This window comes from Malania oleifera, chromosome 6, assembly GCF_029873635.1.
Source record: "Malania oleifera isolate guangnan ecotype guangnan chromosome 6, ASM2987363v1, whole genome shotgun sequence".
NCBI lineage: Eukaryota > Viridiplantae > Streptophyta > Magnoliopsida > Santalales > Ximeniaceae > Malania > Malania oleifera.
In genome coordinates this window covers 102,391,145-102,416,290 of record NC_080422.1, presented here as the reverse complement: position 1 = coordinate 102,416,290, position 25,146 = coordinate 102,391,145, and the positions used below count along the sequence as shown (strand labels likewise).

The following is a 25,146-nucleotide window of genomic DNA, read 5'->3' as shown; positions in this document are numbered from 1 at the left end:
TCGCCGATCCTTTCAGCACCGCATTTTCCTCCTCAGCGAATAAATTGGAGGGTTGAACGCCTTGTACGGTCGTTTATTCTGCCGTAAATCTATCCATTCAATAAATCCTCTCTCTCTCTCTCCTATCTCGTGTGGCTGGCTTGCTGGAGATGCAGGTCGTTTGAGGAATTCTTTGAAGCGTTTGCGTATCTCTTGCATGTAGAAATGCCAATGAGGCAACTCTTATCGTTGCCAAGCATGCTTTTCTTTTTTATCAGGTAGTTGCCAAGAATGCTTGGTCTGTTGTGGATTCTGAAGCTGGATTGAACGAAGCCCATGTTTCTGCGTGATAAATTCATCGTTTTTATCCCCAAACAATTGATATTCACATTAGTTAATGAATTATGGGTCAGCCATGGCAATTGATTATTCGAAGGTGCTATGTTGTGACATAAACACTCATTTACAGCAAGTACGTTCTTGCCTCTACTAATATAAATGTAAGTTTCTTCTGCATTTCATGTGGATGGCAAAAAAAAATCATGTGGGCAACGGCAAGGAGTTGGAATTAAGGCGTTGTTAAGTATATTAAATGGCATGGATAAGTAGGTTCAGTCGTGATGGGCTTGTATTTGAGTTTGTGTGGAATTCGACAAAATTCGACATGATTTTCTTTTGCGTTTTGTGTAAATTCGCATAATTTCAAATCCATGAATTGAACCCATGTTCCCAAATGCAGTGTAAGAGACTACAAAACCATCTTATTAATTACAATTGGATTTTAAGAGGTTTCATTGACATGGGTAATATCTTCTTTTGGAGGTAATCCGTGGAAGATTTTGGATGTATGTGTTATACTTCCCTGATTGATGCAAGTTGCTGGAAACTAGTTACCCAATTGTATTATTGTATTTTATTTTCTTTTTGTAGAATGATTGGAAGTTGAATCCATAATAAGTATTTCTTGGTCTCTATCCACAGTTATGTTGATTTTGAACACGATAACTAAGCCATACGGTTTCTTACAGGTGTTGAAAATGGAAAACTTAAAGCATCAATGCGAATTTGAACGCAATGGAGTTATGGCTCATCAAAATTTTCATAAGCTGGATCCAGAAGTTCTTCTCCCCAAACTTCCATTTGAGAGCTCTCTCATATCACTAGACATTGGAGGTTCCACTCGTATTTCTGCTTAGAATATTGCTTTTTAAAAAGATACATATGCTGCAAGACTTAGATTAGAATTTGTGAAGTATTATAGATAGTTTGTCAATTTGAACATGGAATATATGGGATGCCACAATTTGTATATAGAATATGGGATACCATTTTTTTAAAACTGGATTTAGTCTGGGTACTGTAATTTTACTAGTATAAACAGATTGAGATTGTTTTTCAATTTGAGAGTTTAATTAGTTAACTTTTTATAGCCCACATATTTTCTTTTATTTATTTTATTTCGTTTTATGCCTACTTTGCATTTTAATGTAAATGAATTACCTTTTTTTTTTTCCCCTTCAATTTTTTGAGGGAGAAAATTGTATGATCACTCTAATGGGAGCCTTTAAACTTTGAAAGAGATTTTGTCACTTTTAATATGTTGAAATTATCATTGGATATTTAACTTTTTAACTGGAAACATATTATTTTTTTTTTTATTTTAATTTTTTTTTCTGGTAGAAATGTTATGATCATTTTATTGGAGCTTTTGAAGTGAATCTTTTCACTTTCAATTTGTTGAAGTTTATAACCCATTGGAAACTTTTGTTATGCTAAAATATCTTTATTGTCTAGGTTTTTTCTTTCACATTTTGTTTCAGCATAAATCAGTTTATAGTAGTGATTATCAACTACAGGAACTCTTATCAAAGTAGTGTATCTTTCAAGGCACAACAAGAGATGTACAAAAGGGCAGAATGACATCCTTTCAGATGGGGATACCATAGAGTGTCACAGTCTTGGCGGGCTCCTACATGTTACCATGTTTGAGACAAAACATTTGAATCAATGGATTGAGTTTCTTCAGACTGAAAAACTGTTTAAAGGTCAGGCTTGATATCTGATTTGAAGGAAATATATATATATATATTTCTCCCATTCTCTTTTTTGTGAATCTAATACTGCAAGTGTTCATCAGTTGGTAGAAACTATACTAGATTGTGAATTGCACGAGCGAACAATGTGAAGTTCTAAAAAAAAAATTAATGAAAACTCATTAAGCAATCCAAAGTAGCGCCATAGTAAAATATTCATTTTCTTTTTCAGGTGCAAGTTTGGATCCTCCACCATTAACGGGCTATCTTAAAAATATAACGATTAAGGCAAGTTTCATGACTGGATGTTATTCTGTGTGTCCCACAGTTCACCCCTACTCTGTACATGCGTGCGTGTGTGTGTGCATGCCTGCATGCAAATGCACAACTTGTATTTGTTGATTTTAATGAAAAATCTCAATAAATTTAAATAGAAACATCTTGTTGCAGCAAACTCAAAACCTGGAGATTTTACATAATCTTATAGGATACCTTCTGCTTAGATAATCCCATAAAACATTTTGGTGAAGGATGATAGCTGTTGTGTTAGCGTATTATGTAAAATTGGTGCATGCATTAAACACCATAAATTTCAAGTTCACTTCAAAGAAATTTTTTTGCTAGCCATTTAAAGGAATTTAAGGGAAAATAAATGGTGAATGGTCATTATCCTTTGGGTTCAAATGTTGGTAAATTTTATAATTTTTAACCCATTCTTCATGTCCTTTACTGTTGGTCCAAGACAAACTTGTTAATAGGTAATATAAGAGAGAATTTGGTTTTTTCAAACCTTTTGAATTTGAGCTCATAAATTTTTAGAATGATGAAAATTGGTGCATGCATTGGTAACTGTGATATTTTTTGCAATAATAAACATTATCAATGATTTGACATGTGTTTTTGCAAAATATTGTCAGTACATTCTTATATTTCTGACATATTTTTTACTTCCCTCACATTTTTTGCATTCTAGCTATTTTGCTACTTGAATGTGATTAATGTCTTATATACTTTTTGTGGTATCTGGGTTTTGAAACTTTCATTTCTTAAGCTTTAAGCTTGGTCAACTGCACAAGGCTCCTGCTTATAGCAGGGTCCAGGGAGGGTGGATGGGAAGCAGCCCGACTCCCTTTGCTGGAAGGTTAATTCCTGGATTCAGACCAATGTCATTGGCCTAGGCAGATGAGCACCTGCCATCACACCAATGCTGACTTTCATGAAACTTTCATTTCTTGATTTTTTTTTTTTTCATTTTTTTTCTCCTTGTTTGAAATAGGCCACTGGAGGTGGGGCATACAAGTATGCAGATATTTTCAGAGACAAGCTAGGCATTACACTTGACAAGGTTGATGAAATAGCTAGTGTTGTAGCTGGCGCAAATTATTTGCTACAGGTATACCATTGAAAGTTTTGGGCTTCTCTTATTTTCTCATACTCCATCAACATGGGTTATAAAAAATTATAGTCTATCGTTGTGAATTTAACTATTAAAATGGAGTATTCTTTATATTAAATTTGCACTAATATGCTCAACTTTCTTTATCATTCCATTGCCTTATGACTGTAAAATCATTATGCGGCATCTATACATAGAGATACTCAATACATGGATGTTTAATGTGTCATCTTGTGCTGTTCAACTTTGACAGTATCTATATGTTCACTGACATATAATACTTTCGCTTAAAATGATTTCTTGGATAGGAAATTGATCATGAAGCTTTTACACATGTATGTGGGAAGAAGACATTTTTAGAAATTGACTCAAATACTTTATTCCCTTACCTTCTTGTCAACATTGGTTCTGGTGTTAGCATAATTAAGGTATGTGGAAACTTCATTCGATTTCAAACACTTCATTTATGTTCAGGACACCTTACAGCTCTATATTATGTTGCTAAACATAAGTTTGCTCTAATCCATTTACCACATTTGATTTGATCCAGATTATCGGAAACAGAAAATTTGAACGAATAACTGGTACCCACTTTGGGGGCGGCACTATCTTAGGCCTTGCCAGGTTATTAACTAATTGTCAGAGGTATTCTAAATATTTAGACACAAAACTAATGTTCAGTTTGATCAACTATGCTCTTTATTTTAGATTCTTTGATCTTTTATTTTCCTAGTTATGATGACTTCTTGGAATTGAGTCAGCATGGGGATAACTTTGCTCTGGACTTGACAGTTGGAGATATCTATGGAGATGTGGGTTATCCAGAGGTAAATACTCTCTTTCTCTCTCTCTGATTACTTTGTCTTTGGTGCTGTAGAAAATTGAGCGCCATTTGTTTGAGACTCATAGACTTGCTTAGGTTTCTGAAATGAATTTTCTCTGCTTTTCCCAATCTAATTCGTGTTATGTCATTTTTAAAAAGCATTAATTGTCCACACTACAATAGAAAGGATACTGTTATCTGGTGCATACGAGCTCATTAGTCATGACTTAGCAAGTTTTACTCTTTATTAAACGTTGGGAGGATTCTTGCTTTTCTTATATTATGAAATTCAATCGAAATGAGAACTGTTCCCACACCCTCTCCCTGAAGCAAAGCAACAAAGGCAAGCGATTAGATGCATATGTACCTGCGTAAAGAGGGGTTTCTAAGAACCAAAAGGGAGGAAAAACGTTCCACACTTGTGTTCATAGGTTATCTATTATTAATATCAAAAGAAATAAGAGGGGGAAGGTAAAGTCCGCCTTTCTTCTTCTTCTTTTTCCCCCAGTTATAAAGAATGGCTTCAAGGCTGAAAAAACAAACAACCAATAAGAATTTAAATACATATAAGTATTTGCAGGCCATGCAATGTAAATGTTTTGTTTATTTTGTTCTTCATTTAAAATTTGTTATTAAGTCTTGGCTGCCAATCCTTGACCATATAAACAACATTTATATATATTTAATATGTACTTAATGTTAATAATATTAAATAAAATTTATTAACATTAAATAGATAAATGAAATTTAATTTAAACAACATATAGTCTTTTACCTAGAAGAACATATAGTATGAGCTTATTCATGCAAACAACGTAGGCCCATGCAAAGAACATGTTTTATTTTATTTTGTTCATCATCTTAAATATTTTTTATTAAGTTTCTACTTATAAAGGCATGCTAGTGTGTCACAACTAGCCGACTCATAGGTCATGTGGTGTCATGTGAATGCTTATGTGGGCATTATGTCGATGCTTAGGTGGATTTTTCTCTACAATATTCTTGGAGAAATATCTAGAAAATATAGTTATTATATGTAATTATTATAATTTGTAGAGTCTTCTTGGAGAATTATTTAGAAAATGTAGTTATAATGGATAGTAAAGAAGGTTGTAAATATTTCCATGGAGCATTCTGGTTGCTCCTTGTAAACCGTAGCATCAAATTGATCTCAACCATTGGTTAGAAGGTGGAGTGGTATAAAATAGGGATAGAAGTTGTATTTCTAAACATCTAAGCAAAGTGAGCTATAATAGTCTTCATACTTGCATCACTCTTCTTTCACTCATTACTTTGTGAGCATGGTTCAAACTTCAAGTAGATTAAGGCTGACTGAGTACTCTTAGTCCTCCAACAATGTTTAAGTGCCACATGGAAAGTGTTGGAATTTTCAAGCCCATTACAATTGGTATTAGAGCATGGTTATGTGGGGACATTATTTGGCAAGATGTCGTGTTGCTAATGCAAGAGAGCAATGTTGACAAGGATATAGGTAAGGGAAGGAAGGAGAACTCTCACTTAAGATACAATGCGGCTTCCATGGATGCACAACTTGCTAAGGTGGAACTTTCTATGGTTGATGGACAAGATAGGTTCGAGGAGGCATCGAAGGGCTCAAGTTGGGGGATGATGAGCTTCATGGGAAGATGCAAGGCCTCCTTAATTCCATGATGGATTCATCAAGGAACCAACCAGGGGTTACTCCAAGTCGATCATGTGGCCTTGAAGGAAGAAATCAAGGATGTCAAAGCGGATTGGTGTCTTTATAAGATGGTGATAATTCAAGGTAATGTTACTATTTGCGTGACATCTAAAATTGATGTTCCACTACCAAATATTATGGTGGCTCTAGGAAAGAACTTGATAATGATAATTTCTAATGGAGTCTTAAACAATATTTGAGGTTGTAAGCATGAGGGAGGATTCTAAGAAGATCAATACCGTGCCCTTTGTTATAATTTTTTTTGGAAACTCATCTTGAAAACAAGATCCTTTACAAAAGTTTCTTTCTTTGCATTGGAGGCAACTCTTTAGAAAATTCTTACATGACCTTCACAAAAGGGAGCGTGGTTCTTATGTTTTCGAAGTGCAGAAACTATTGATGACATCCTTTTGCACTATTCCTGGAACTGAACCCTGTGGAACTTGGGTTTTTTATTAATCAAACATTAGTGGGCTTTTGCTAGAATAGTGGAAGGAGAGTTATGGGCTTCGAAAGGAATCCTCCTAGTAAGGAGAGGAAGAAAGCCTTGTCCCTCATTCCCTTGGACATATTTTAGTTTTGTGGAGGGAAAGGAATTAGAGAGCTTTCAAAGGAACAACAATGCCTTGTATGTTTTTAAAAACTTCTAGATTACTACTATTACTAGATGGCATAGTGGTTTGTCTTTAGTTGACTCACTTGTGTTTCTTTATTTTTTGATGCCCTGCAAAGCGAGTAAGTTTATTGTTGTTTGTACATGGGTGGCATCTCCTTGATGCCTTTTAATAAGAAAAAAAAAAGCAAGATTAAGACTGCACCTATTTATTTTTTGACTCCGCCCTCGTATGGTGGAGGAGAAGATATTTCAAATATAGAGAGAGAGGAACTTGCATCATCAACACTAGGGATGACTTCAAAAAGGAGATCAAGAAACAATTTTATCCTCAAAACATGGAGCACAAAGCTCATAGCAAGCTTTGACAGTTCACCCATAAAGGGGATGTTTGGAATTCTGTGAAAGAATTCTCCGATTTCTTGCTTAAAATCTTGGACATGCTTGAGAAGTAATTGCCCTTTACATGCACGAATGGCCTACAACCTTGGGCTAGATTGAAACTACAATGGCAACATGTGGAAGGCCTTGCTTCAGCAATAGTAGTAGTGGAATCTCTCATGGAATTTAAGAATGACCAATCCAAGTACTAGGGGTCAAAGAACAATAAGGGAAAAGGTGGAGGAGATAATGGAAGTCTGGCCAAGGAGGGGGCTCACAAGCCATCCTCAAGCAAGACAAGATGAATAATGGAAATATGGGTGGTGGTGACAAACCAGCGTTCCCTTGCTTCCTTTATGAAGCCCCTCACCTAGCCATGGAGTGCCCAAAGAGGGGCAAACTCTCCAACTTGTTTCAAGACGAGGAGGGTAATCAACAAGAAGAGGAGACACAAATCGGTTCATTACAACTATTGAATGCCATCAAGGCGAAAGTTGAGGTGCCCACGAGCGAGAATAAAAGCCACATGTAAGTGAAGACTATGGTGAATGAGTTGGAGACTGGTGCTTTGGTGGATATGGATGCTTCCAAAAATTTCATCGAGGGAACGACTTGGAAATATCCAAAGAAGCAAGGGTGGCTTAAGGTAGTGAACTTTTAGGCCAAGCCCATCTATGGTGTAGCATGCAATATAAAATTATGCCTTGGGAAATGGTGTGGCGAGGTGGCTCTATTGATGGTTCTCATGGAATATTACCCTATATAGGTGTTTATACCTGCCCGTAGAAGAAGTGATTTATATATATGTTTTAAAGAATATGATTAATTGTTCGGGAGTTCTGATTATCTTAGTAAGTGATTGGGATGGAAGATTCATGGGGCAATTTTGGATGGAACTCTTCCAGCTCATGGGTTTGAATTTTAACTTCTCCACAAGCTTTTATCCGCAAAATGATGGCCAAACCAAAAGGCTGAATGCCTATTGGAGTTATATTTGAGGTCAGTGCTAACTAAAAGGATTGGGTTTAGTTGCTTGATATAGCACAATTCACCTAACTTACAAAGAAGTGTGTCTGCACATGGGAGCCCTTTTGTGGTAGCCACGGGACAACAATTGAACAACTGTTAATGCTTGATACCATCACTATAGGGTGTATAAGCAATAGTCCAGCAGCTCACAAATTTGCCAAGCCCTGGCATAAGCAAATTGATATATATGGACAAATCATTTGACCTTGGCAGCTAAGAAGATGAAGAAATGGGCATATAAGGGATGGTGACGAATATCAAGATGGGAGCTTGTCTTGGTGAAGCTCCTTCCAACCAAGCTAGAGCATTCAAGAAGTTACACAAGGGGTTAGGAGGTGTAAAGGACCTTTTTCCGATCATTTAATGGGTTGGCAAGGTGACCAACCAAGTGAAGCTACCTCAGGATTTATCCTGTTTTCCATGTAAGCTTACTCAATCCATATCATGCCAACATGGAAGACCCAAGCCAAGGGTATTCAAAAAGGGCTCCCAAATTCATAACTACTTCTTATGACAAGAAGGTGGACTGTGTCTTTGCTCATTGGGTCATTCCTAATTAGGAGATCATATGAACCTATGTGGATTACTTGGTGAAGTTGAAGGGACAACCCTGATAGTGAAGCAAGTTGAGAACATTAAGACTCCTAGTGGCAATTCAAGAATGAAATAGGCAACTCCCAAGAAAAATTTACAATGAGGATGTTAGGATAGGTGGGGAGAATGTAACAACTCGCCAACTTGTTAACAATGTTCCCATGTGAATGCTTGTGGGTATTACGTGGATACTTAGGTGGATTTGTCTCTAGAATCTTCTTGGAGAAAAATCTAGAAGAATATAATTATTATATGTAACTATTATAATTTCTAGAGTTTTCTTGGAAATGATGTAGAAAGCGTTGTTATTATAGAAAATTAAGAAAGTTGTAAACATTTCCATGGACCATTCTAGATGCTCGTTGTAAATGGTAGGATCAAAATTTCCACCATTGGTTAGGGAGGTGTAATAGTATAAATAGAGGTAGAAATATCATTTGTAAGCATCCAATCAAAGTGAGCTATTAGAGTCTTCTTACTCACATCACTCTCCTAATTCTTCATTCATTACTTTTTGAGCTGGTTTGACTAGATTAAGGTTGACTTAGCATTCAAAGCCGTCTGAGAGTGTTCTAAGTGCCAGGAAGGAAGTGTTGGAATTTCAAAGTCCATGACAATAGGCTGCCAATCTTCAACCATAACAGCATATAATTTATGAAAGTTTGTTTCTTTTAGGAATGTTTAGTCTTGCATTTAAAAATTATGATGCTTTTATCTACAAATTTATTTACTCTATTCATACCTCTATATATAGTATATTTCTGTTAGGAATTTTATCGTCTTACTATAAAAAACAAGGATATGTTTGTCCATAAAATGATTGAGACTGTTTGTACTTTTATGTATAATGATTTAATGCAAGCATTTAAAATCTGAGCCATGTGGCAGCCTTGCAACAGCTAGTTCTCTACTAGTTCTGCTTCAATTTATATGTTTACATATATTTATTTATTTATTTATACAATTGTATCAAATTCCTGTCAAGCATTCATGTTCCCAAGGTTTTGATAGGGAAGGAGAGCTTTGCAAACTAAACATAGTTAATAAATCATAATGCAACATGGACAGAAACCCCATATGCATCTCCCTTTTACAAATCCCTGTAACATTATTCACTCTTTCTCCTCAAAAGTATTGCAATGTCATCAATTTTCCTATGTTGCGTGCTTGTCTTCGTGTGTCTATGAACTTATTTCAGATTGTGCTTTTGTGCTTTTGATTTCATCCATTAGAAATGAGGCTTACCATGGGGATTTGAAATGGTTTCATGCTAAAAATACCAGCTTCTTATATTTTCAATTGCCTTGTTTACCTGTGAGAGGAAATTTTAGATTGCTCTCAGTTCATAAATTCCATGAATATGTCATATATTTATTGATAGGATGATAAGTTCTGTACTTAAGTTCTAAAATTAAGCATATTATGGATGATTGCTTGATTTATCGGAATTCAACACTATGATTTCGAACTTGGTTTATGCGTGGACCTATGAAGTCTAATAGAGGATTATTTTGATAGTTGCAGGGGAAGTTTGTGGTGTCCTAGCTTTAGAAATAATATAAAGAAAAGACAAATTAAGAAGAACAGGAGAAGGACTGAGGAGTTTAAACAGGGAGAAAAAGGAGGAGGAGAACAAGAACAGAAAAGGAAGAAGAAGAAATGAAGCAATCATACAATCTTAAATAAAGATCTGAAGTCACAAATTTTTTTCGAGCATTCACTGTCCTCATAGAAGATCTCAACCTTATAATAGCTGAACGACCTTGATAAAGCTAATTCCTGAATCAAACTAATTCTGAGAATGTATCTTAAGCATGTTTGAAAGAAATTCAGAAAGAAACACAAGGTTTTGCTAGTTCATTGTCATTGTGGTGTAAACTAGAGTGCAGCACAGTCATATGAATGGCACAATGATTGAACTGTAAGGTGCAAGGAACTAGGGTTCTGGTGGTCGCTGCTAATATTGCAGAGGTGGCTAGGGTTGTGATAGGGGATGGCAAGGCTACAAAATCTGGGCCTGGTTGTCTGGTATTCATCTTGGATGCGGACCAGGTTTGTGAGAAAGGTGGTGCTTCTTTTTTAACAAAATTGGGCCATTAATAGAACAGGCCCAATGTTTTCACAAGAATGCTATGGGCTTTTCTCTGGTTCAAAAGCAGGTTCTCATAAACAGGGGCTTTCACAGATGGGCCTTGTATCTAAAAAGGCAATGCAAGGATATGGGTGATCAGGCCCTTCCCTGGCACGACTCTGTTACTGAACAAGCCCACTATCTTAGCTGAACTTTTATACGCGATATGTGGGTATTTAGGAAGATGTTAATGAAATACAAAATCTCTCTCCAGCTCTCCAAAATAAGCATAGAATGAATCTACATGCAGAGAGTGTTACGAAGTGAGGATGGCCAGACTTCAGCTCCAGCTTCGACTCCAGCTCAGCTCCCTAGCTCACACCAGAAATCTGAAGGAAGGGACCCCACGTGAATGGCTTGAACAAATCTGTTTTCTGTTCATATTATTCTTTTATTTTTGTTATCAATTTTGCTTGGTCAGTTGTATATGCTCGAGATTCTCTAATTCTGTTATTCCTTCTCCCTATTTATCTTGCTCATGGTGTAAAATTCTGTGTGTGAAATTAGACAAATTCTTGTAGTCCCTTCACTGCCATATCACCTTCCTCTGTTTTCTGTACTGCTCTTTCTTCTTCCTGTGCTCTCTTCATTTTTTGTTTCAAACTGTTTTATGGTATCAGAGCCAAGTTGGTATTAATGGCTCGAACTGATTCTACCAATTCCGATCAAGACACCAATCAAAACCAAAACCATAACACCAATTCAACAGCCTCAAACCATCAATCAAACCATATTGATCCATCACAGCCTAGCAGTCCATACTTCATCAGCACTAATGGCCACTCTGGAGCTTTACTCGTCACGCAAGTGCTGGATTCCAGCAATTGTCATCCTTGGGCAAGGTCAATGAAGCGTGCCTTGCGTATTAAGAACAAGCTGGGTTTCATTGATGACAGCAATTGTGTGCCAACTGATCCCGACAGTCCCTTGATGGATCATTGGCTTTGATGCAATGACATTGTTATTACTTGGCTGCAAAACCCCATGTCGGTTGACATCAAATGCAGCACCCTATATGCAGAAACGGCACATCAGCTGTGGGTTGAGCTTGAGCATCGTCTAGCGCAACAAAATGCCCCAAGGATTTATGAAATCAAACAAGGGATAGCTGCCTTGATGCAGCAACAAGATTCGGTGAGTTGTTACTTCTCCAAGCTGAAAACACTTCTCGATGAACTAATGAACTATGAATCCATCCCTAGCTGTAGCTGTGGTGGCTTGAAAATAGTGATCGAAAATCAACAGAGGGACTGGGTAATGAAGTTCCTAATGGGACTCAATGACTCCTACAAAGGTTTGAAGGCACAGATATTGCTTATTAAACCTTTTCCCAATTTGAATGAAGTTTACTCGATTATCCAACAGAAAGAGAAGCATAGAGAGATATCTTCTGACGCTTCTCCCACTAAACCTCTTGCTCTCCTGGCCAAGGATAGCACCAGACAGTTCACACCTCAAAACAACTCTTAGAGACGTGACAAATACTACTGTTCTTGTTGCAAAATTCATGGTTACTCTCTGGAGAGATGTTTCAAGGCCAACCCCAGCAAACCAGTGTGCAATCATTGCCATATTCCTGGACATACTGCAGAGAAATGTTATAAACTTCATGGCTATCCTCTAGGTCTCAAACTTCATGGTAGGATTCCACCTACTGGTTCGTATGCTCATCAAGTTTCAGCATCTCCTCTACCCGTTTCAGAACAAGGAACTCATGAAGGTCAAAGCACTATAACCCAAAAGCAATACCAGCAACTGATGGCCATGCTCCAGAAGGCCAGTCAAGCCTTGGTTCATTCTGTTTAAACTGCTATTGCTACTCCTTATGATGCACACATTTCTCAGTTCTCTGGTATACCTCTATGTCTCTCAGCTTACACCACCAGGCCCAAAGATATTTCAATTATTCCATGGATAATTGACATAGGTGCAACAGATCATATGGTCTGTGCAACCTGCTTCTTCACCTCCATAACAGCTGAAGTCTCCTACTCTGTAACCTTGCCTAATGGAGAAGCTGTTTCTGTGACCCATGTTGGCACAGTGAGAGTAACAAAAGCTCTTATTCTTCACAATGTTCTTTGTGTTCCATATTTTTCCTTTAATCTCATCTCTGCCTGAAAATTGGCTCACACCTTGAAGTGTTGTCTCATTTTCTTATCTGAAAATTATTTTATTCAGGACCTTTTGACTTGGCACATGACTGGGATGGGTGAGGTGAAGAATGGGTTATACCATTTGCTGCAGAATGAAGTCTCTCCAGCATCTTTGACTCCAACCCTGTCCAAAGTCACCAACATACCACCAAAAGCAGTTGCCATTACCAACAGCCAGAGCCTGGACCTTTGGCACTATCGCCTAGGACACCCTTCATCGGTCAAATTAGATTTTCTTAAACCTGAACCTGTATGCAAAACTTCACTAAGTGCTAAGCCTTGCTTTGTTTGTCCCTTAGCCGAGCTTCACAAGCTTCCTTTTCCCTATAGTCAACTCAAATTTGAACATCGTTTTGAACTCATTCATTGTGATCTTTGGGGACCATGTAATGAAGTTTCTTATGATAGTTTCCGATATTTTCTCACTATAGTTGATGATTTCAGCAGGTGCACCTAGGTATATCTCTTGAAATTTAAATCTAATGCAAATTCTACCTTAAAAGGATTTTGTGCCTTGATAGAAACTCAATTTGCAACCAAAATCAAAACCATTCAAAGTGACAATGGAGGGGAGTTTGATCTGAAACAATTTTATCATGAGAACGGCATCATTCACCAAAGAACTGGTGTCGAGACTCCTGAACAAAATGCCACAGTTGAAAGAAAACACCAGCACATTTTAAATGTTGCAAGAGCCTTGAGATTCCAAAGTGGACTTGCTATTAGATATTGGAGTGACTGTGTGCTAACAGCAGTCTACCTCATTAACCGAACCCCATCTGTCATCTTAAAATCCAAGACTCCTTTTGAACTCCTTTTTAAAGTGAAGCCTGCATATGCCCACCTCAGAGTCTTCGGTTGCTTAGCCTTTACCTCAACTCTTTCAAATAACAGACACAAGTTTGATGCCCGTGCCAGAAAGTGTGTTTTCTTGGGATACCCCTTTGGGGTAAAAGGATACAAACTGTTTGACCTCCAAACTAAAAGAATCTTCATCTCGAGGAATGTTATTTTTCATGAAGACATTTTCCCCTTCCAATCTGGAGAAGTCACATCTGTCCCCACTACTCAGCTTCCCTTTCCTTAGCCTACTATTATGGACTTCTCCTATGAAGACTCTCCTACACCAGCTGATGCCACTGCAGAACCTAATAGCCCACAAAATACACCAAGTCAGCCTTCAACATAACCTCAACCTCCCGGTGAGACCTCAGACCACACTATAGGCAGTCCTCATCTCCCAAGGAGATCTACCAGAACCAAGAGGCCACCATCCCACCTTGAACACTTCGTTTGTCAGCAAGCTAGCTCTCTCACCCATTCACAGGAGTCCAACAAGGAACGAGGTCCTGCAGCTCCAGGTAGTCCTTTTCCTCTTTGTGCCACTTTATCCTATCATAACATTTCACCTAAACACAAGACTTTTGTCACCTCTATCACTAAAAACATTGAACCTTATTTCCATCATGATGCTGTTGAGAATCCTAATTGGGAGAAAGCTGTGCAGACTGAGATTGCAGCTCTTGAATAGAATAAAACCTGGGTTATCACTGATCTTCCTCCTATTAAGCAAGCCATCGGATGCAAATGGGTTTACAAGATAAAATACAGTGCTGATGGGTCCATTGAACGATACAAGGCTAGATTGGTCTGCAGAGGATACACACAGGAAGAAGGCATAGACTATCATGAAACTTTTTCCCCTGTAGCTAAGATAGTGTTTGTCAGAGCCTTACTAGCATTGGTAGCAATCAAAGGCTTGTATTTACATCAATTCGACATCAACAATGCCTTCCTTCATGGTGATCTTGATGAAGTAGTATACATGAAGCTGCCACCTGGTTATCCCACATCAGATGAAACAAAGGTCTGCAGGCTGCTCAAAAGTTTATATGTCCTTAAACAAGCCTCGAGGCAATGGTATGCCAAACTTTCCTCCTTCATCATCCAGCATGGTTACACTCAATTTAAGGGAGATTATAGCTTGTTTACTCGAATGTATAATGGTTCCTTCACTGCCATCTTAGTTTATATTGATGACATAATTATGGTGGCCAACAATGACATGAGATCTATTGAAGAACTTAAGGGAGCTTTAAATGAAAAGTTTAAGATCAAAGATCTTGGGCAACTCAAATATTTCCTTGGCATTGAAGTTGCACGATCAGCAAAGGGAATTCATCTTTGTCAAAGAAAATATGCATTGGATATTCTATCAGATACGGGAACCATTGGGTCTACTCCTGCTAAAATCCCCTTGGATCAAAATCTCAAGTTGTCAAGGGATGAGGGAGAACTTATTGGGGATCCCACCATTTACAGAAGACTCATTGTCCTATTAATGTACCTAACCATCACTCGACTAGACCTCTCTTATTCTGTCCAACTTCTCAGCCAATTCATGGAAACTCCATGAGTCCCTCATCTAAATGCAGCACACAAGGTTCTTAGATATATCAAGAGGGCACCTGGTCAAGGACTCTTCTATCCATCAGATTTTAGTTTATAGTTGAAGGCTTATAGTGACAGTGATTGGGGTTCATGTCCTGATAGTCGGAAGTCCATAACTGGCTATTGTGTTTTCCTTGGTTCTTCTTTGATCTCTTGGAGGTTCAAAAAGCAAAACACCGTCTCCAGGTCTTTTGCAGAGGCAGAGTATAGAGCCATGGCAATGGTATGCTGCGAATTGAATTGGATCCGTTACCTTTTGAATGATCTCCAAGTCCCTTATCCTCAACTTGCCACTCTCTTATGTGATTGCCACTCTCTTATGTGATGACCAGGTTGCCTTACACATTGTTGCAAATCTAGTATTCCATGAACGCACAAAGCACATTGAGCTAGATTGTCATCTTATTCGTGAAAAAATTCAAGATGGTAGTCTGATTACTCAACATGTCAGCAACAACTCGCAAATGGCAGATATGTTCACCAAACCTATAGCCTCTTCCTTGTTTTATTCTCACCTGTCCAAGATGGGAGTAGAAAACATCTACTCTCCATCTTGCGGGGAGCTGTTACGAATTGAGGATGCCCAGACTTCAGCTCCAGCTCAGTTCCCTAGCTCACACCAGAAATCTGAAGGAAGGGACCCCACGTGAATGGCTTGAACAAATCCGTTTTCTGTTCATATTATTCTTTTTTTTTTGTTATCAATTTTGCTTGGTCAGTTGTATATGCTCGAGATTCTCTAATTCTGTTATTCCTTCTCCCTATTTATCTTGCTCATGGTGTACATTTCTGTGTGTGAAATAAGATGAATTCTTGAAGTCCCTTCACTGCCATATCGCCTTCCTCTGTTTTCTGTACTGCTCTTTCTTCTTCCTGTGCTCTCTTCATTTTTTGTTTCAATCGGTTTTAGAGAGTATTTAGGATGATTTTTAGTTTGGTTTTGAAAACAATTCGTGATGAAAATGATGATAATAATGTAAGTGTCAAATTGGCCGTTGATTTTGGTTTTGTAGAGGGATTAGAGGCTGGTGTCTCCAAGATAAAAGAAAGATGCTGGGTTGGATAGGAAATCTGGCGTTTCAGGATTAAATTCTGAAAAATCTAAAGGTCCTAAGGTGTATGCACATGGCAAGGCTGCTATCAATGGGTGTGAATGAGGGAATTATATGAAGCAAAGAGAGAGCATTCCAGCGAGTTATAAGGAGAGATTCTGAAGGAGAGTTGGGCATCGTGGAAGATACACTTGCTAAGATGAAGGATATAGCAAGTGATGGAGTTAGCAAAAGAAAGGAGGCTAAGAAATGGGGAGATTTTTCAGATAACGATAGTAATAACATCAATGATTTTGACTGTGGTGGTGGTTTGCTGTTGGATGAGATTCTGGAGCAATATGGATATGTTTTTGGTTCCCGTGCTGTTCTTAGGGACGTATTGACTGTGATGGTGGTTTTCTGTTGGATGAGATTCGGGAACAATATGGATATGTTTTTGATTCCTGTGTTGTTTCTCGGGGACCTATCATATGTACATCCTGCCTAGTTGGAAGGATTAAAGGGGGTTCCTATTTTGAGAACAATGGATTGGATAATAAACTGCATGCAATGATGGAATTTTACCTACACCAGTGGAGGTGATTTCTAGGAAGGACGTAGAAGCCCAAGATATAATGGATAAACTGGATTTAAAAATGTGCGATGCTGGTGGAATTGAAGTGTGCTTTGATGGGGGGTAAGTACAAACTGAAGGAGGGTTAGAGGGAGCTAGCAAATTTAAGGTGCTCGGTGAATTATGATAGAAAGGGATTGAAAGGGGTTTTCTCGGTTAGGTACTATTCGTTTATTTTTATTTTTTATTTTTATTTTAATTTCTTATTTTAATTTTAATTTTAATTTTTTTGTTTTTGTTTTTATTTTTATTTTTTATTTATTTTTTATTTTTTCAGGTAGACTTCTTGTCCCCTTAGGTTGTAACTTTTCTTTCTCAATCTAATATACCTTCTTTTATTATAAAAAAAAGTAATGTGTTTAAGCATACTCCCCCAACCCAAAACTGTTCTAGCCAGATTGAATGCTATCGGAAAATTATAAACTGACCTGGAGCATATTCCTACTATTGTTCTGATACGATGCAAACCTAGATTTATAGAGAAAATAGCGTTTATTTTCAGATTGATAAAATAAAGCATGGGCAAAAGGGAAGCGAATATGGGTGAATTGTGAAGAATTGGCTAGTCTCTAGCTTGTTTCATTTCATTTTCGCTTGCATCTACCTCTTCGAGGTTATATCTGATGTGTGGTTAATGCAATGGAAAAGGAAATTTTTCTTAGTGGATAATCAATTTGATCTTCCTTGCTCCTTTATTTAACTGCCATCTTAATTTCCCCTTAATGTGTTTACTGGATTTAATAATTATATGATTTGCTTCAATTTTTTCAGCATAATCTTTCACCCTCTGCCATTGCTTCTAGCTTTGGGAAGGTCAACGGCAGTAGAAAACTTTCAGAATACAAAGTTGAGGATCTTGCAGCCACTCTTTTAAGAGATTTTACATACCATATAGCACAGGTAACCACCCATTGCTAACATCTTAATAAGTGAGAAAAGGATTACCATGCAATTTGTGTTGGGAAAGTTTACCCTGATTGTGTATGCAAATTTTATTTTCTTTTATTTTTTCTGAGTCTATTCACAATTTACTGCTTATGAGTCTACTTAATTCATGTCATCTACATGGGAGAAATATAAGTTTCATGGATAATGATCATTAATTTTGCAGCAATGGTTTATTTAATTTTGTATATGTTGCTTGAATTCATATTATAATAAGAAAGTGGCTTTGCAATCCTCCAATGGATATCAAATGTCAGAAGCAATTACCAGATATTTGAAACTTATATTCATTATCATTTGCGAACAATACCAGATCATACTCCTCTGTCAATAACTTCATGAATGTTGTGTTATTTCCCTGTATTTTTAAAGGTAATAAATGCATAGAGTATGCATGCATGCGACCTGGGTTATCATGAACTGACCACATTAGTTTCTCATTGAATCTTTAGCAAAAGATTATGGGCATGCAGAATAGTAAAATCTCAACTGAAACTCAGTATATCTTGTTGAAAATTTTATTATGAGTGTGGGCTTGTTGCTTTATCAGTCCAGATTATAACTTCAAAATTGAAATGTTCACTGTAAAAAATAACGCACTCACTGTTTGTAGTCTAGATAGAAAAAGAAATTTATCGAGGAAAGGGTATGAAACCCAACAAATGCAAATAAAAAGAGCTGCCCCATGCTTTGCCAATCAAACAAAGAAACACCCCAGAGTATCCAAGAGGCCAAAGGGAAGCAATAAAAAAAACCTACTCTGCCAAAGGAGATAGGAAGGAATGACTTCAAATTTCCTGGAGTGGGAGTTTGTGTGTGCACATACATGCTTGTGGCATTGAAAGAAAAATGTTAGAAATGGACTTTGTCGTACCCCAAGAAATTATGGAAATGTAATAATTAGGGGGCTGTTTAGTTATGGAAAAAAAATTCATTTTCCATTTAATTTTCCAAAAAATTACAAGAAAGTTATTTTTTCATTTTCGCAACATTTGTATGAAATAAATGGACAACAATAAACTGTTTTGGCACCATTTGCTTGTGGAAATAGTTTTATTTTTCAATTCTAACTTTTCAAATTTTCAATACAAAAATGCCACCTTGTTTTCCAATTTTCCAAATTTATATAGAAAAATTGAAAACTCCTTTTCATTAATTTTCTAGATTTCTAACTCTTACTTTGCATATGGGAGCATGAAAATCGGATCTTGGACTTAAATTTTTGTGGATTATGTATAGAGTTTCTTCAAAATCCACAAACCTAAATTGAAGCCCCAAAATCCATGATTGTAAACATTACCATATATAAATTTTGAAAAATTGGAAATAAATTGTCCTTTATGTGATTATTTTGAAATCTAGAAATAAAAAATGAAAAATTGTTTGCGCATTAAAGAGATTCTTTATTTTCTACTATTTTAATACGGATCTTGAAAATTTTTAAAAAAGCTAAAATTTTTATATTTCTTTGGAAAACTAAAAATTTAAAAGTTGAAAATGTTTTCCACAACTAAATGGGCTCTTATTTTTCTTTAATCTTTCATATACTGTGTTAAAATTTTGGCCTAGAGTATGGGGGCCTTGTCTGTGGGGTAATTTTTTCCCTTTATTTGTTTCTTTTAATTATTTTTTTTTTAACTTAGGAATTGTCATATCCTATATAGGGTTTTTATATCTACTTTTAATCAATTTTTTGTTGAAATAGCATTTAGAGTTGGTTGAGACATCCTCCCCTTTTCTTCTTTGCTTTCTTTTCTTTTTTATGATCTTTTCAAGCTTAAATGTTCAAGAAAACTATGTAAATATGTGTTTATTTATTCTACTTTTTTGGTTCTTTAATCATTGTTATTGCCTTTTTAATAAATTTCAGATCTCCTACCTTGTAGCTGCCCTCTTGGGGCTTAAGAAGATCTATTTTGGAGGTTCATACATACGCAGGAATGGCTTCACAATGGATAATATTTCATATGGGCTTAATTACTGGTAAGGATGTGATACTAATCACTTTTCCATGGACTATCTAGTGGGACTTTTGAATGTCCAATGCCTTTTCAAAGTCAATTACCAACCAAGCATTCCTCCTTTTTTTTTTTTATTTTTTTTCTTTATGGAAGTACTAGCTGATTCACTGTTCTGTGTTCTGATGTTTTTTCCCCCTTTTCTCTAAGGTCCAAAGGTCAAATGCAAGCTGTATTTTTACAACATGAAGGTTTCTTAGGAGCTGTAGGTGCACTACTAAAATACAAGAGGATCGATGCTGATGTGTTGCTGCCACATGTGTCTACCACAGAGCTTTCTTGTGCTTCTGGCACTGAATACGATAGTAGAGAATTATACGAAGTAAGTGAAGCAATTCATATTATTGCTTTCTGCTCAAACTTTGTTTTAAGATTATTTTGTGTGTATGTGTGTGTGTTTGTGTGTGCATGCCTCTGTGCATTCTGGTGTTTTTAATTATGTGCATCTAAACAATGACTGGCCAAATAAGATAAGTTAGGTGTAGCTCCTATAGAAGATAAGATAAGGGAGGGATGACTTAGATGGTATGGACACTTGCAACGTAGGCCTTATAGTGCACCCGTGAGGAAGAGTGACTTAGTTACTGTGGGGGGCAGTAGAAGGGGTAGGAGTAGACCTAAAATAACTTGGGAGGAGATAGTGAGTAAGGATTTAATATTCTTGAATCTATCAAAAGAAATGGTCTATGATCGCATAAATTGGCGGAAAATGATTCATATAGCCGACTCCACTTAGTGGGACTAAGGTTTGGTTTTGTTGTTTTTGTTATTGTTTAAACAATGACTGGCCAAAGTATGCCATGCATGTCATTGCTGAATTTGTTATTTAATTATTTTGAAATGTCAATACTTTTACCTATATATCCTAGATATACATATCTATGACTCAGTAATGTATCTATAGATTTGTGGTATTGATATTAAATTGTCCAAGTATTATTATTGATGTATCACAAATCGCTATTGATACGTACTTTTATTCTTGATATTATTGGTGTAATAACCACAGCATCAGTGTTTTATCAAACATTATTTCTCATTTCTTGTGTTGAAATCCAATTAAATGTTGATATTTGAATTTTTGATGGAAGATTATTTTCTTTCCTTCTACTATTGTTTCCTTCTTTAAATTCAAAGGGATGGTTTGGGATTGAAGTAGCAGTAATTAACTCCTGCGACCCTGTACTCATGCTGCTGGTTTCTGGGGAGTATAAAGTCCATCCCACGTAATACGGCCTGATGAGAAAAGCTTGTAGTTCATTTAACTTTGATGAAAGTTAAACATAAGCATAATTTTCAAAGAGGTGGCATCACTCGCATATATTCACAGACAACATACATGAAGGAGCTTGGTAAAAGCTCATTTAGATACTTCTTAAAACTTCATAATTCATATATATATATATATATATATATATATTTCTGGTTTTTTTTTTTATCTTTTTATGTGAAGCAATTCATCTTAAAACACAATCTTATTTGTTATTATTATTTTGTTAAAAAAATATTCATAGATATGAAAGGTGACCTATATTGTCTAAGGTATGCCTTTTTATTGCTATCAAGGCTCCTCTATGGCTGTATTCTACAATTCAACATTGGCTGGAATTCAAAGGAAAAGGCTAGATATGTCAAGTTGTTACCAATCTTCTTTTTTTGCCATTAAGTTTGACCTATGTCATGAAACAAATGTTTGCTTATCAAGAATTAACTTTTTAAAATTTAATTATTGTAGCAGCTTGTCAAAAGCTTGTACTTTGCTTATGAGCTTGACAAGCTGAAATGAACATGCTCAACCTGGCAAATTTTGAGCTCAAGGTGAGCTTGTGCTCATAAAAAAAATAATAAGCTAAACCAAGCTTGAGACGTAGGCTGCTTTCTTCATTTGCAGCCCTCAACTCATATGTTTGTTTGGCTCTCCATAGTTCCTCCGAAAATTGAAGGCTTGAAGGTCTATCTTACATGGTAGCCTTATGAAAGTGAATACTTCAGCCAGCGAGAAGAGATGATATGAAGCTTTAACTCCTTAACATCTCAATGATTTGTCATTCAATAATGGACCATTCTGTTTGGCCACATAATTGACTTGGTGTGATGCCATCTTTTCAAGTCGGCTGCTATTGTGTTCCACATAGTTATATTCCATCATCGATGTTTTCCATTTATTTAATCATCCTCTAAATTGCTTAATAGACACCACATGGTAAACATCAAGAAAGATGAAATATTTTATAAAAGAAAGGGTAGTTGGAAACTTAATGGCAGAACATGTACTTGAATTCTGCTTGAGATTCCAACTTTGAAGTGCTCCTATGCATGTGTGGCCTGTAGTGCCGGATGCTATAAAGTAGTTGATTGAAGTTGTTGAGGTGGATGAATGACCACAAAGTAAAGTACAGAGAGAGATGAATGCTTGGTGGCTAAATGTCTTCATATGCAAAATATTTAATAGTTGTATGATAGGATAATTTGGCTCAAGTTGGAGGCACTACGGGAAGAAGAAAGAGCGTCTCATGGCTGTGTAAGATAACCGAATATGTGGCCTTATAGTTGATGCTGAAAAAAGTTTCTTGAAACCAACCCAAATGATAAGTGTTGTAGACTTGGAGTTGAGGACACTTGTAAGATCAGCATCCAAAAGATTTCCTGTGTAAAAAGTTTGAATATAATTTTTTTATTATTATTATTATTTACTTGTACAAAGGTTTGATGCTTCTCCCGTATAAATTTATTGGCAGTATAGAATAAATTTGATGGTCCGAAATCGACTAGTCATATCCTATTCTTTTCCTTGTAGCTTGATGGAATATTATATATGGTTGTCATCTCTATTGAAGCCACCTAGTCACTGCGTGAGATCCTCTGAAAGGTTACAAATAAGAAGCAGGGCAGTCTATTTGAATGTTGCAATTGAAATTATCCCTGATCCTCAAGTCACTCTGATATGTTATGACATGATCAATTCAAAAAAATAAAAATAAATTGGACCCATAATTCGACCTCCATTTTCTTAAAACTTTGGTTTAGATTCTTGATAATATTTTTTCAGCAATTATTTTAATATTTACCGCAGGGAATAAATATTTCACTGCTCAAGTTCCATGGACTCTAAGCAGTAGACTTTGTAAATATGATGCATGCAGATCAGATTTTTTTTCTTTCTTGGTTTGGTTTTTATGTTTTCTTCTCTCTTCATGACGTTGAGTGAAAGTATTCATTGTTTGGTGGCCCATTTAGAAAAATAATATGTTAGTTCTCATGCGTTTGTTGATCTTAAAGGAGCTCTTTTATCGTCTTGCGGGCTCTCTCAATGGAGAATTTACTTTTTGTTTGGGGCTCATAGCAGGAAATAGACGGAACAGAGTGGACTCTGGTAACCTGAGGACTTTCTGTGTGCATTTCTGGAAATGAGTCTCTCTCTATGTAACAGTTTGATTTAATTTGAAAGAGGAGTTGATAGTTGGATCTATTGGATAAGTGATAAGGCTGTTGATTTGTCTTCATCATTGTCTTTGTCTTCTTAGTGTTTGTTCATACAAAATCTTTCTGTTCTACTCCGACCTGTGTATTCTTCTTATCTTTTGTTTTCATTTGCATAAATGTGCATCCTGGTTTTTTTTTAATCATTCCTTATTTTATGGCTTTCTTCTTGTAGGGTGAAGATAGTCTCAGCAGAGAGGTGCAGACACTAAGAGCTGAGATAGATATTTTACAAAAGGAGAAGGCAATACTGATTGAACAGTTGCAAGCAAAAAATTCAAGCAATGGGTGAAAGTTATGGAGGTGAACATGTGAATGTGTTCCTTTCCTGGCAGTTTGAAAGCTGCAAGCAATCATTCCACAACCAAGCAGATAGAAGTATGCCTTGCAAGTTTACTTTTTGCTAGTACTAGCATGAGGATTTGATTACTGTTGGACTTCGAGAATTCTCATTTATTTATTTTTTTTGCTACACAAAGTTCTCCAAGGTGTGAAATTAATTGGTTGTACCAGTATAGTGCTCACCCCATATTGTTTCCACAAAAATTTGTAAAAAGTATAGTTTTATCTCTGTAAATAAAAACATTGTTAATTTTTCTACTTCTATTATGATAAATATAGGGGCATATCACTTTGAGGAACACGATTGTTCCATCCTGATACGTTGGCCAAAGTTTTCAAACTGCATTTTGTTTGTCTGCTTTGTCAAATTATTTTCTCTTCAAACAAATGAGCAAATAGAAAATATTTCTGCCTGTGCACGGGAGAGATGAAGAAAAGGGATAAGTGAGTTTTTATTTTGGTTTCCATTTTATTGGTGTAAATAACTGTGCGCAGCAATTTAACTCCATCTGTGATGCACTTAATGTCCTAATTTTTTCACACACAGCTAGTCCCAAGCTCGGGTTAAGGAGGAGGGTTGTGTTGGGTAGCTGAGAGTCAGCGTAAAATATTTTAGATCACTATGATATGAATCTTTATCGAATATTTGCTGGGGCGTCCCCTACGAGCGACGTGTTGCACTTGAACCACCTGGGTGTGGCAAAAAGTGGGCGAGGGTGGGCTAGGTCGTCGCCCCAAAGTGACGTGCCATGTCATCGCCCGGGTACGGTGTCAAATATGCGAGGGTTCTTGCATCATTCTGGACGTGGGCAGGTAAATACGTTAGTTCAGGAAACTAGTATTAGATTAGTAACTTGGAATATAGGGACACTTATGGGTAAAAGTATGGAAATTGTGGATACAATGATTAGAAGAAGAATTAATATAATTTGCCTTCAAGAAACTAAGTGGGTGGGGGAGAAAGCTAAAGAAATCGATAAATTAGGATTTAAATTTTGGTACATTGGAAAAGAAAAACATAAGAATGGAGTAGGCATTATTATAGACAAAAACTTAAAAGATAACATTGTGGATGTAACTAGAGTAAGTGATAGAATTATAAAAATCAAGATGGTATTAGGACAAAAGATAAATATCATTAGTGCTTATGCTCCTCAAGTTGGCTATGGATAGTATTATACAAGGTATACCAGGGATTGAGAAAATATTTGTAGAAGGAGATCTAAATGGACACGTTGGAAGAGATAATAAAAATTATGAGAGGATACATAGAGGATATGGATATGGAGACAAAAATGAGTCTGGGGAGATGATCTTAGACTTTACTATGTCATATGATTTAGTATAATGAATACTTACTTTAAGAAAAGAGAAGAACACTTAATAACCTTCAAAAGTGGACAAAATA

General features: G+C 36.4%; 1 protein-coding gene across 1 annotated transcript; it reads left to right on the top strand.

Moving 5' to 3' along the window:
• The first annotated feature begins 142 nt into the window (after positions 1–142).
• Positions 143–24,037, top strand: LOC131158729 (pantothenate kinase 1-like). The gene is made up of 13 exons (XM_058113587.1): positions 143–479; positions 1,008–1,152; positions 1,836–2,024; positions 2,245–2,300; positions 3,103–3,153; positions 3,289–3,405; positions 3,717–3,836; positions 3,959–4,032; positions 4,142–4,235; positions 17,725–17,853; positions 19,769–19,881; positions 20,067–20,238; positions 23,572–24,037. Exons 2-13 carry the CDS (start codon positions 1,017–1,019, stop codon positions 23,686–23,688), a joined length of 1,368 nt encoding a protein of 455 aa, XP_057969570.1. The 5' UTR covers positions 143–479; positions 1,008–1,016; the 3' UTR covers positions 23,689–24,037.
• The last annotated feature ends 1,109 nt before the right edge of the window (positions 24,038–25,146 follow it).